Raw genomic sequence first — 13,585 nt, 5'->3', positions numbered from 1 at the left:
CGAGTTTTTTTGTCACTTTTCTTTGCTGTTATTGAGGAGACTCATGAGTTCATTGTCACTCTATGAAACAGAATTACCCAGAGATACTGTAAAGAGATGGGCATTTTAAAGAGAGGCATAGAGTCTTGGCTAGATACACTTTATTGGTTTCCCTCAGATGTTATAGATGACATGACATCTAAGATTTAGGTATCCAGGAAAACACTGATCAGAAGTGGAGTATAATTCACCTTATTTTAGACATTATGACTCCTAATGCAGCATAGGAGAAGATCAACTATTTTGGCTGGACGTTTTTGATACAATATAGACTAATTTTAAATTTCAGTTCAATAAAATCCCTATATCTTTTTTTATGGGAATTATTGTCTAGCCATGGCCATTCCATCATGGACTTAAGAATTTTATTACTTGGACATAAGTGTAGAATTTTGTATTTATTCTCACTATATTTCATATTAATAGATTTGGTCACCATTACAGCTTGTCAAGATCTTTTCACATCATAATTTTGCTATCCAATGTGTTAGTTCTTACTCCAAGTCAGTGCTGACCCATAACAATTCTTTGTGCCTGCCCATTTAATCACTTCTAAATTTAACCAAAGGCATTATCTTCAAGACAATATTTCTGCATTTTACATACAAGGATAGCATCAGAAACTGAAACACATGCTTTTTATATGGCACATATCTAGATTTGCTAAAATCTAGGCATACTGTTTCCATACTATATGCCAATATAGTTATTCTCTCTAAAGAAGAAAATATAATTATTCTGACATAAATAGTAATGATGTTCCTCATAACAGTAATGATGACAGGTTAAGGCTTCCAAAGAGCTTTACAAATATTCTCTCATTTTATTTTCCCAACACTGAGAAGTTAGTTCCATTATTATTTCCATTTTAAAGATAAAGAAATGAAGGAAGGCTGATAATATGTGACTTGCCTATGGTCATATAGCTAGTAAAGGGTCTGAGGCTGTATTTGGATTCAGTTCTTCCTGACTCCAGATGGAGTGCTCTAGTCTCTTTGCTATCTAGCTGCCATGCTTTATCTCAGTGATTTCCATTTTATAACACTCACAAATAATTTATTCAATGATATCTTTCTAGAATTTTGTCCTAATAAATTTTAAACACTACCCACGTTTGGGATAAAAATAATAGCAATATATATGCAGATTGTGATATGGTAATAAATCAATGTAAATGTAGGTTGGAGATGGGGGAAAGACTGCTTGGGACTACTAATTTCATTAAAAGTAAAGTAAAGATATAAAAATAATAACAAAATTCATCTGGAAGAACAAAAGGTGCAGAATATCAAGAGAATTAATTAAAAGGAGAGGTTGCCTACCTGTACCAGATCTAAAACTGTATTATGAAGCAACAATCATCAAAACTACTTGGTACTGGCTAAGGAACAGAGTGGTAGACCAGTGGAGTAGGTTAAGTACACAAGACATAATAACCAGTAACTATGGTAATCTACTGTTTGATAAACCCAAAGACTCCAGTTTCTGGAATAAGAACTCACAATTTGACAAAAACTGCTGGGAAAACTGGAAAATAGTATGACAGAAACAAGGCATAGCCCATGTGGAGAACAGAAGTTGTGATCAAACAAGAGATAGAGAACATTGTGAAATGCAAAATGGATAATTTCGATTACATTAAATTAATTTTTTTTGCACAAATAAAACCAATACAACCAAGATTAGAAGGGAAGCAGAAAAAATGGGAAAGGATTTTTACAACTAGTGTCTCTGATAAAGGCCTCATTTCTAAATATATAGAAAATTGAGTCAAATTTATAAGAATACAAGTCATTTCCAAATTGAGAAATGATCAAAGGATATGAATAGACAGTTTTCAGATGAAGAAATTAAAGCTATCTATATTCATATGAAAAAAATGCTCCAATCACTATTGATTAGAGCAATGCAAATTAAAACAACTCTGAGGTACCACATCACATCTATCAGATTGGCTAACATGACAAAACAGGAAAATGAGAAATGTTGGAGATGTGGAGAAAATTAGAACACTAATGCATTGTTAGTGGAGTTGTGAACTGATTTAACCATTCTGGAGAGCAATTTGGAACTATGCCCAAAGGGCTATAAAAATGTGACCCAGCAATACCACTTTTAGGGTTGTATTCCAAAGAGATCATAAAAATTGGAAAAGGATCCACATGTACAAAAATATTTATAGCAGCTCTTTCTGTGGTGGCCAAGAACTGGAAATTGAGGGGATGCCCATCAATTGGGGAATGGCTGAACAAGTTGTGCTACATGAATCTAATGGAATACTCTTGTTCCATAAGAAATGGTGGGCTGGTGGATTTCAGAAAAACCTGGAAAGACTTGCATGAACTGATGCTGAGTGAAGTGAGCAAAAGCAAGAGAACATTGTATGCAGTAACAGCAACATTGTGTGATGACTGATTTTAATAGACTTAGCACTTTTCAGCAATGCAATAATCTAAGACAATTGCAAAAGATTCATGATGGAAAATATCCACATCCAGAGAAAGAACTATGGATGAATGCAGATCAAAGCATACTATTTTCTCTTTTTTTGTTGTTTTTTTTTTCCTTGTGGTTTTTCCCTTTTGTTCTTGTTCTTCTTTCACAACATGACTATTGTGGAAATATGTTTAGTATGATTATACATGTATAGCCTATATCAGATTGCATGCCATCTTGGCAGAGAAAAGTTTAGAACTAAAAATCTTACATAAGTGAATGTTGAAAACTGAAAATAAATAATTGATTAAAAAAAACATAGATATAAAACAAACAAAAGATAAGCAAAGTGGGGTTATTTGCAATGCATACCTGAAACTTTCCCAGCACAAACAGGGATAAATTGAGAACAGCTCTTCCTCTCACTGTTATTTGACGTGTTTCTTGAAATGCTAACTATGGCAATAAGACAAAAGATCAAAATAAAAGGAATTGGCAAAGAAAAGTCAGAATTATTTCTATTTGAAGATAGCATGATGATGTCCTTATGACAGCCCCCCAGAAATGGCATATAAAAATTAAAAGATAATTAATAGATTCAGTAAAGTAGTAGGATAAATCTACAAAATCATTATATATAATTATATACAGCACTGAAACCGGAAAAAAGCCAGTATAACAAAAATGATGATTTAAAATTAATTAAGACAGTGTTATACCAATCAAATAGACAAGGCAAATGTTTCATGTTACTAGGCAAAGCAATTAAAATATATTCAGAGGAATCTAAGGTCTAGAATTTCAAGCACAACAAGGTAAAATATATAAGTGAAGAAGAATATAATTATAAAGTAGTAGTCATCAAAATAATTTGGTTTTTCTTAAAAGTATAAAAGCCAAACATCAGAACAGACTGGATAATTAAGAAATGAGATGCAATGGAAAACAGAAGCCCAGTGTTTGATACAATAAAGAACATACATTTTTTAAGGAAACAACTTTTTTTTTAACAAAAAAAAATGAGCTTGGAATACCAGGAAAAAAAAACTTTTTGAAATATATTGAGTTTTTACCAATATCTTATACCATCTACCACAATGAGAGAACATACAAGGTCACATAATTTTTAAAAGAAAATAGAGAATGTGTGGAACTATCACTGACATAGCCAGTGAGTATTGTGTGTCTGAGGCTGGATTTGAACTCAGGTCCCTCTGACTCCAGGGCCGGAACTCTAAGCACTGTGTCAACTAGCTGCCCCTTTGAGGATAATTCTTGATTAAACAAGGAATGGGGCAGATTAAAAAATGATTGATTACATGATTAACCTGAATTTTTTTTGTCATTTTAGATGAACAAAATCAATGAAGTAGAATGATAAGAGAAACAGGATTATATGAGTCATTTAGTCAACTTGATTTATTTAAAACACCTACTATGTGCCAGGCACTGGGATAAATATTAAGAGTATTAAGAAATTTTACACACACACACACACACACACACACACACACACACACACACACACATGAGTCTAATGGGGCAACATGAAAACAATTACGTAAAAGCAAAACAAATAGAGGATAAATTGTAGATAAGCTCAGAGGGAATGCATTGAGAATGAGGTGACCTCGGAAAGACATATATCTAGGGCTGGAATGGACCTCAGAAACCATCTATTCCAACCCCCTCATTTTGAAGATTAATAAATGCAGGCTCATTTGAGTGGTATTCCCAATGAATGTTGTATATAATATCAGATGTCTCTGTATTTTTTTTTGCTCAATTGTTTTTTCTCCTCTGTTACAAGAGAAAGGTTCAATATGGAGGGTATAGGAGTTTTATTTATTTTTTTGAAATGGCTATAATGTAATGACAAAAGTAGTAAAAATTAATCTGCATGCAAATATATTTATATATGCATGTGTATACATATATTAAAATATGAAGAAGTTAAGGGTTTTTTTAAGTTAATGGCTATGTAAATATCTTACTAATACTGTGAAATAAATACTTAAGTTTCTCTAGATTCTACAACTGAATCAGCCTCAGATAATCTGGACTTCTGCATTGAATGTGTTATAGAAGGGTATATTTCCAATACGTTTATGTATACTGGAAAATACTCATGTTAACTGGGGGGAAAGTTTACAGCAAATTTCTTTAATAAAGGTCTCATTTCTCAAATACATAGGGAAATGAGTCCAATTTATAAAAATTAGAGTCACTCCCCAGTTGATAAATAAGGGATATAACAGGCAGTTTTCAAAAGAAGAAACCAAAACTATCAATAATCACAAGAAAAAAATGCACTAAATTTCTATGGATTAGAGAAATGCAAATTAAAACAACTCTGAAATTCCACCTCATATCTATAAGATTGGCTAACATGAAAGAAAAAAAAAACAACAAATGCTGGAGAGGATATGGAAAAATTGAGACACTAATTCACTGCTGGTGGAGTTGTGAACTAGCCCAACCATTCTGGAGAACAATTTGGAATGATACCCCTTGACCTAGTAATACCACTACTATGTCTCTTTCCCAGAGAGATCAAAGAAAAGGGAAGAAAGGACCCATGTGTACAAAAATACTTTGGCAGCTCTTTTTGTGGTGGCAAAGAATTGTAAATGAAGGGGATGCCCATTAACTGGAGAATGGCTGTACAAGCTGTAGTATGTAATTGTGATGGAATACTATTGTGCTATAAGAAATGACAAGCAGGATGAGTTCAGAAAACCCTGGAAAGACATGTATGAATTGAGACAAAGTGAAATGAGCAGAACCAGAAGAAAATTGTACACAGTATCCACAATATTGTGGTAAAGATCAAATGTGAAAGATTTAGCAACTCTGAGCAAGACAATTCCAAAGGACCCACAATAAAAAATTCTAGCCACCTCCAGAGACAGAACTGATGATTGCAGATTGAAGTACACTTTTTTATACTTTCTTTTCTAATTTTTTTTTTTTGCATTTTGCAACATGGCTAATGTGGAAATATTTTGTTTGACTTCACATGTAAAATGGATATTAAAATGCTTCCTTTCTCAAGGAGAGGGGAGGTACAGAAGGAGGGAGAAAATTTGCATCTCAGGATTTAAAAAAAATATTGTTTAAAGTGTTTTACATATAATGGGGAAATATTTTGAAATAAATAAAAATAATTTAAAAAAATAATATATTCCTGTTGTTGCCCCGTGAATTCATATTTCCTCCAAATATGACTTCTCAGGAACTTTTCCCCTCCTTTTCTTTGTCTCTCCTTCCCTCTGTCTCCCTCTCTTTTCCTTCTATCCTCTCTCTCCTTCTCCTTTTCCCTTTGCCCCCCCCACTCTCCCTAAATCTTTCCTCATACTCTCCTCACACACTGTCCTTTTTTTTTCCAAGTATTTTTTACTTTAGTATATAACTTACCTATTCTATAAAATTTTAAGTATTTGGAGGTTTGGTCCTGTGTGTGACATTGTCTCTGTATCAACAGAACCTAGCATAATGCCTTACACTTAGACACCCAATTAGTGTTTGTTGAATTGACAATGGAATTTTAGTCAATAGCTTCCTATAGACACATGCTAAAGAGATTACTTCCCAGGATTACTTACTCATATAAGGTAAAGATCTAAGTTACTTTTTTTTTTGGTACATGAGTGAAATGCCTGGGTCTTAAGAAAAAGTTCATCTACATAGCACACAGATAAGCAGTTTATCTTTTCAGAGTAAATGTATTTCCATATTTTATAACTAAAATATAGTCCATAAATGTATGCTTATTTATTTTGTTATTATTATTGTTTGATACAATAAAAAACAAACATTTTTAAGGAAACAACTTTTTTTTAACAAAAAAAATGAGCTTGGAATACCAGGAAAAAAAACTTTTTGAAATATATTGAGTTTTTACCAATATCTTATACCATCTACCACAATGCGAGAACATACAAGGTCACATAATTTTTAAAAGAAAATAGAGAATGTGTGGAACTATCACTGACATAGCCAGTGAGTATTGTGTGTCTGAGGCTGGATTTGAACTCAGGTCCCTCTGACTCCAGGGCCGGAACTCTAAGCACTGTGTCAACTAGCTGCCCCTTTGAGGATAATTCTTGATTAAACAAGAAATGGGGCAGATTTTATTATTATTATTATAAATTAAGAGCATCCCTTCAGTGTTACTAAGAAGACAAAAGAACAGGCCCTTATATGTGCCTAAGGCATATAGGAAAATAATTCAAAATGACTTTTGGAGAAAATCCATTTTCTTGTGGTCACTAATCAGTAGCTCCATTTTTTTCCCCTGTAATTTTCCATTTCTATTAGGCAGTACAGAACTTTTTCTTCCCTGGATTATAATTTTGGATCAAGGAAATACTTCTTTTTATCTAATAGATATTTTTGTCTTTTTTTACTTATGCTGTATTGAGTTTGTATCTGTTTTATTTTGGTGTACATTTGTTGCTTCTCTTTTAGGGTTAGAAAGAAATTCATTATGAAATCTCATTCTCTGCATTATTTGACCCCAATTTAATATGTAACCTTAAAAAAAAAGTTTAGCATAGCCTCAACATAATAATTTTAATCAATAAATCAGAAGTATTTGCTAAGTGCTTGCTATGTGCCAGACACTGAGCTAAGCCTTGGATATACAAAAAAATGGAAAAAATAATTCCTGCCTTGAAGGAGCTTACATTCTAATGGGGGAGGCAACATGTACATAAATAGGTACATATAAGATGCATACAGAATAGATACAGCGTAACTTTGGAGGGAAAGACATCAGGAGTTAGAGAGATCAGAATAGACCTTCTGCAGAAGCGGACATTTTAGTTGAGTCTTGAAAGGGAGCCAGTGATTTCTAGGAAATGGAAATGAGGAGTGAAAGAATTCCAAATGTGGAGGTCAGCCAGAGCAAAGGCACTGGAATGGGAGATGGAGTGGCATGTACAAGAATCAAATCGACCAGTGTGGCTGGACCATAGAATGTGTGGAGAGGAATAATATATGCCAAAATAACTAGTGGCCACAAAACTATTTTGCTATGAAATCAGCTTTATCATTATCCCTGAAAAGACATGGATTTAAAATATTCCCAGTCCCCAAAACAGTGGTGCAGGGACATTCATTCCATTTCCTTTGCTCTTCAAAACGTCCCTTTAGTACTTGGAAAGAGATACTATACTTTATCACTATATTTAGACATCAACCAGGCAGGTTGGTACCATGGTAACTGCTGCATGAAGAAATGTTAGCAAGAGCTGATCGCTTGTGTTCTGTAGAATTACTTGTTTAGAGCCAATCGAGCAAGATTAAAGATACTGTACAGGCCAAGGTGACATGTGCTGCCCACACACTTAGGCCAGCCTGCTCCCAAGGAAGATAGGCAGGATGAACAAGAATAAAAAAACTAAGATCAATCCTAGTGTTCTCTGTGCCTGACAATGGTATAACTGCCGTGAGAATGGAGAATTGATGTGAATCTGCATCATTGGTGTTGTCACTCTCTGATTTACGACATAGAACCTTCCCTGATATCCATATACTACAATGATAGTGGTAGAGTTATTTTATTTTTCTGTAATCTTTTTGAATAATATTATTGATTTACAAAGTGAATTGGTAGAATGGTTCATTTATTCAACCAAGCAACCCATGTTAAGCACCTAGTATAGGCAGAGCCTTGTGTCAGGTGGGAATTACAAGATTTAGCTAAGACACATTCCCTACCCTGCCATCATGGAGCTTATAGTCCAGTACGTAGATAAGAAAGGAACACAATTAGGGGAGTAGAACAAACACTGGCCTTGAAGTTAGAGACCCTGGATTCAAATCTCAGCTCTGATACTTACTACCAGCATGGCATCAGGCAAGTTACTTAGCCTCACCAGGACCTAGGACTAAATAAGAACACCCAGAAGGGAAAGGAAAGGAAAAATGGATAAAGAGAGAAATCTCCATATATATGTATATATATACACATACATATATATATACATATACATATATATGTATATATATATATATGTATACACACATATACATATATATGTGTATGTGTATATGAAATATATATATATATGAAATATAACTCAAATCCCTCACTTTGACCAACATTTGATTAGGAAGGATATGCATATTAGTATGTATTAATTACAGACTGCTAGAATAGTTTTCTGAACTTGTGGTAAGAAAAGAACCAGGCATAGTTTCTGTAGTTTAGGATACTTCTGGTGTGTGTACTTCCTCTACAAATGTACCTCCACCAACTGTTATTTAGTTCACAAATCTTAAGGAATTGACCACAGCTCATCTAGTTTAAGTGACTTGTTCAGGGTTGTGTATGTATATTATAAAACTATGAATAACTATAAAAAATATACATATATATGTTTTGTGCCCATAATTGTTGGAAATTTGGTTAGTGAATTGCTATCTTCACTGATATCAGCGTGGTGTTCTTGCAAGCTCATTGTAAAGTATTGCACTTTTATATTTCAACAAATTGGTTCCAAACACACTTGAATTCTTTTGGAAGATTTCTCAAGGCAAAATGTAAACATATGATAAGTTTCATAATTAATTAGAATCAACACAAATGATAATTTTGAATTTTAAAAATATTTGCCGGATGAGAAACAATTATCATCTTTTCCCTTGTGTTATGTGTCTGGCAAAGTGCTTCTACTAGGAAAAGAAACGTCAACTTTGACATTTTCTTTTTTTCTTTTCTTTTTTTGTTTGTTGTTGTCAGGTTTTTTTTTTTAGGCAATTGGGGTTAAGTGACTTGCCCAGGGTCACACAGCTAGTTAAGTGTCAAGTGTTTGGTCTAAGGTCAGATTTGAACTCAGGTCCTCCTGACTTCAGGGCCAGTGCTCTATCCACTGCACCACCTAGCTGCCCTAAACCTAATCTTTTTTTTTTTAAGGCAATTGGGGTTAAGTGACTTGCCCAGGGTCACACAGCTAGTAAGTGTCAAGTGTTTGGTCTGAGGTCGGATTTGAACTCAGGTCCTTCTGACGTCAGGGACGGTGCTCTATCTACTGCGCCACCCAGCTGCCCCAACTTTGACATTTTCTTGCTCACTCAATTTTTACTATTACCTTCAATGTAAGCTTTCTTTGCAAGAATGTTTTTAGGTCCTTGTAGTTGAAAGTCGACATCATGATCCATAAATCCACTTAAGAAGGACACCTGTAAATTGTTAATATATAACACTATGTTGAAAGTAAATAAATTAAGAAGAAACAAGTCGATGCAGTAGACAGAGCACTAGGCCTGAAGTCATAAAGACCTGAGTTCTACTACATCCTCAGATATTTACTGGCTATGTGATTCTGGGCAAGTCACTTAACCTCTATTTCCTCCTCTGTAAAATGAGGATAATAATAGCATCTACCTCCTAGGGTTGTTGTGAGGATCAAATGAGATAATATTTGCCTAGTGCTTAACACAATGCCTGGCACATAATAGACATTATATAAATGTTAGCTGTTATCATCAGTAGGCAGTTAGGTGGAACAGTAGATAGAGTGCTGGGACCTAGAGTCAGAACACTCATCTTTTTGAGTTCAAATCTGGCCTTAGAGCCTTACTAGCTGTGTGACTCTGGGCAAACCACTTAATGCTGTTTGCCTCAATTTCCTCTTCTGTAAAATGAGCTGATGAAGGAAATGGCAAAGCACTCCAGCACCTTTGCTGAGAAAACCACAAAAGGGATCATGAAGAGTTGGACATGACCTAAAAACAACTGAGCAACAAAATTACCATTACCATTAGGGCACCACTGACGACACATTCAGCTATGGAATTCCTGTTCTTCACTAAGGATACCTCAAATACTATGCATGACAGGAAACCATTAACATGTACAAATGGAGGGAGGGCACTAGGGTCAATCCGTATATTTAATGCAAGCAAATCTCTATTTCTTATTTTAGAAACAAATAATTTTAGCAGAAATTATAATATTTCTATCACACATCCCAATGGATAATTTTTTGTCTATCCCTAGAGAGATTGAATGTCAAGTTAGAGACCACTGCTTCAGAGAAGTCTTTTATTTTAATCAGACAAAATATCACAATAGTCGATTCAACATGTCAGCAAGCATTTTGTTTGTTAAGTGCTTACTATATGTCAGGTACTGACACTGGTATATGGGGGATGAATGAGAGTGATAAATAAAGGGTTTGGGAGCCTGGTCAGCTGAAAATATACTCAATGGTATGCTTAAGGGATTGTGATATACTCAATAGTAAATAAGGAAATTTGGAAGAGTGAAGGGATTTGGGAAGAAAAAAAATTGGTTCATTTTGGACATGTCTAAAAGAAATCAAGATAGCTATAGGATATTCATTTTGAAATGTCTGAAAAGGAGTTGGGGATAAGACAGTGGAAGTCAGCAAAGAAGTTAGGGCTGGATAAATACATCTGAGAGGCATCTATATAGAGATGAAATTGAATCCATGGGAGTTTATGAGATCACCAAAAAGAAATAGCATAGAGGGAGAATAAAAGAGGTACAAGGAAAGAGCGTTGTGGGATAACTATGGTTATCAGGAATGACATAAAGGAAGATCCAAAAAAGGAGAATGAGAAGGAGCAATAAGAACAGACAGGAAGAAAACCTGGAGAAAGCAATGTCAGGAAAATCTATAAAGAAGAGAGTAACAAGAAGATATTGATTGACAGTAATATCAAAAGCTGCAGAGAGGTCAAGAAGGATGAGGTTGAGAAAAGGCTATATATAAACTCCTATGACATTTTGATAACCAGTATGTGCCTCCATGTTTGGACAAGAATATTGTTCTCAGTGATCAGTTTCACTTGAGGAAAGCACTGGCCTAATGAAAACCTACAGAGGCAAGCTGCATACGCCCACTGAAATTTATGTTCATTAACTGAAACCCCTAAGGTGGGGCAGCTCCATTCCAGAGCTTACTCTCTATGACTCAACCTCACTTGTAAAACTTTTATTTTAGCTGAACTTAACACTCACCTCACCTCTCTCTTCCATCCTTGTTGACACGTTTTTATAACCTCTTGCAGGTGGATACATTCAGAGTTGATGCGGTAGATATCGGTCTTTTGCAAGCATTGGATGTGGAGAAAGAGAAAGGCCCTGACTGGCATCTGGAGAAGATTACTGTGAGAGAGGCATCAATGGAAGGAAAAGAAATAGTGTTTCTAGCTCATAAATGTCTCAAAAGTGGAACAAACTCAGCAATTACATTGAATGTTGCAGGTGACGTAAAAATAATTTCCTGAAGAAAATAATTCTTTGACTGAATAATTTTTTTGAATTTGTTTTGAAAAGGCAATGATATAGACAAATATTTTTTATGTTAAACAACATTTGGAGTTTCCATTTTATAGAAAATGTCAGTGTGTTGTTTTGACTTAGCACAATGAATGTGAGTGGAGTCATCAAAGTTGGCTTTTATTTCCAGTTCTGGAGTTTATTTACTAGATGAGCATGAAATTAAATAATCCCCCAAACAACACTTAAAATCTTTCAGCCTTAACTTTGTTATCTAAGTGACAGGAAACCTATATAAGACTTTCCCTTACTCCAACCTCAAGAGATGGATTATGAAGCTTAATTGGATGATATACGGAAAGAATTTTGAATTTTTCAAGGAAACATATTTTAAAATATCATGTGCAGGACACATATATCATTTCTGCTTTTCATCATACTTACTTAGCAGCTGCAGTGAGAAATGAAGACATGTATGATATTTATTAGATATATTTAGTAATTCAATAGTTATTACTTTAGTTTTCTTCTCCAATCATTGCCATGCTATTAAATCTCACACATATATGAGAGTATTTTAATTGTGTCATATTCTTTATTTAAGTGTGTATCCAACTGGGGACAAGATTTAGATCATTAAATGTCTCTCCCTCAATACTATAGTAATAGTTTTATTGATTGTTAGTGCCAAAAAGTACCGTAGAGATCAAATCCAACTCCCTCATTTTACACATCATCAGTTCTGCTTCTTTTTTCCTACTACCTGTCCTGAGAATGATAGTTTTATCTGATAGGATTTCAAAGACATTTATATTATTTCCTTATTTCTGATGGCCTATCCTTAATTTTATTGGCATATTTTAAAAGAGTAAATAACAATGTCACTTATTTTTAGAAAATTAAGTTGTGATCTTTATACTATTAAAAGAAAACAAATTATTTTTCAAAGTGGCTTAAGAAATGTTTCTGATATGAAAGTTATTATGTACCCCAGAAAAAAATTACATTTTGCAAACTTCTGGAACACAAAGAGCTTTAATTGACTTTAGCATGAAATCACAGAGGAAAGAGTTATATTTTATTTTATACAATTATATCTTGTTATGGCTTAAGTAATTAGCTTGGCATTAAAAATATCTGATTAATTCAGATACATCCAAACCAGTGATCGTAATAATTATGTAAATGAAGCATAAATAATTAAAAATGAAAAATAGTTGAGTGTCTAGATTCAAAGCTTTTGAAAATATTGTATGTGTTCTAGACCAAGCTCATTATGTGAACAGTGTCTAGGAGGGTAAGCTTAAATAGAAAAATCACATTGCAGATTTCATGATTTAATCTTAATCTAAATAATGCTCCACTGCTTAACCACAAATGAATACAGATGCTTATTATCATTTAGACACTGTTTTATGAAAACATTAATTTTGATTTCAATCTCCTTTTCAATTAGAAATTGAGGAAATTGGGCACGTGAATGCCTTGCCACCAGGAAGCCAACAAATGAAGTCAGGTAATACTCATTCCACTGTAGTTAATCTAAATACAACCCTATGGGAGCTACTTCATATCAAACTGCTTAATTTCTTTCATTAGTACTGTATGCATATAGCTAGATTTCACCTAGTCAATCATCATATGGTAAGATTCAGAGTTGGAAAAAAAATATGGAAATCATCTGGCCTATCCTCATGGTTTTTATGCCCAAGGAAACTGAGTTCCAGAGAAATCAAAGGACTCATGTCAGACCACACCCATGTAAGTACTAAGTGGCAGGCAGAGTACAGATTCTTAACAATTTCTCCATCTCCAAATCCTGTGCTTTTTCCTCTGCCACTGCAGTTCCCAAAG

At 34.1% G+C, this 13,585-nt stretch overlaps 1 protein-coding gene across 2 annotated transcripts in view; it reads left to right on the top strand.

Annotated features, from left to right (window-relative positions):
* RP1 (RP1 axonemal microtubule associated) overlaps window positions 1-13,585 on the top strand; it is a 655,430-nt gene that overhangs the window by 600,192 nt on the left and 41,653 nt on the right. For both annotated transcript variants that reach the window (XM_021005939.2, XM_078153415.1), the window contains 2 exons: window positions 11,521-11,716; window positions 13,188-13,247. In XM_021005939.2, coding sequence (XP_020861598.1) covers window positions 11,521-11,716; window positions 13,188-13,247 — 256 coding nt within the window. The remainder of the gene's footprint in view (window positions 1-11,520; window positions 11,717-13,187; window positions 13,248-13,585) is intronic.

This window comes from Phascolarctos cinereus, unplaced genomic scaffold, assembly GCF_003287225.1.
Source record: "Phascolarctos cinereus isolate Bilbo 61053 unplaced genomic scaffold, phaCin_HiC Scaffold_4;HRSCAF=312, whole genome shotgun sequence".
NCBI classification, from domain to species: domain Eukaryota; kingdom Metazoa; phylum Chordata; class Mammalia; order Diprotodontia; family Phascolarctidae; genus Phascolarctos; species Phascolarctos cinereus.
The sequence above is the reverse complement of the archived record's forward strand: the minus strand, read 5'-3'. Positions and strand labels throughout refer to the sequence as shown.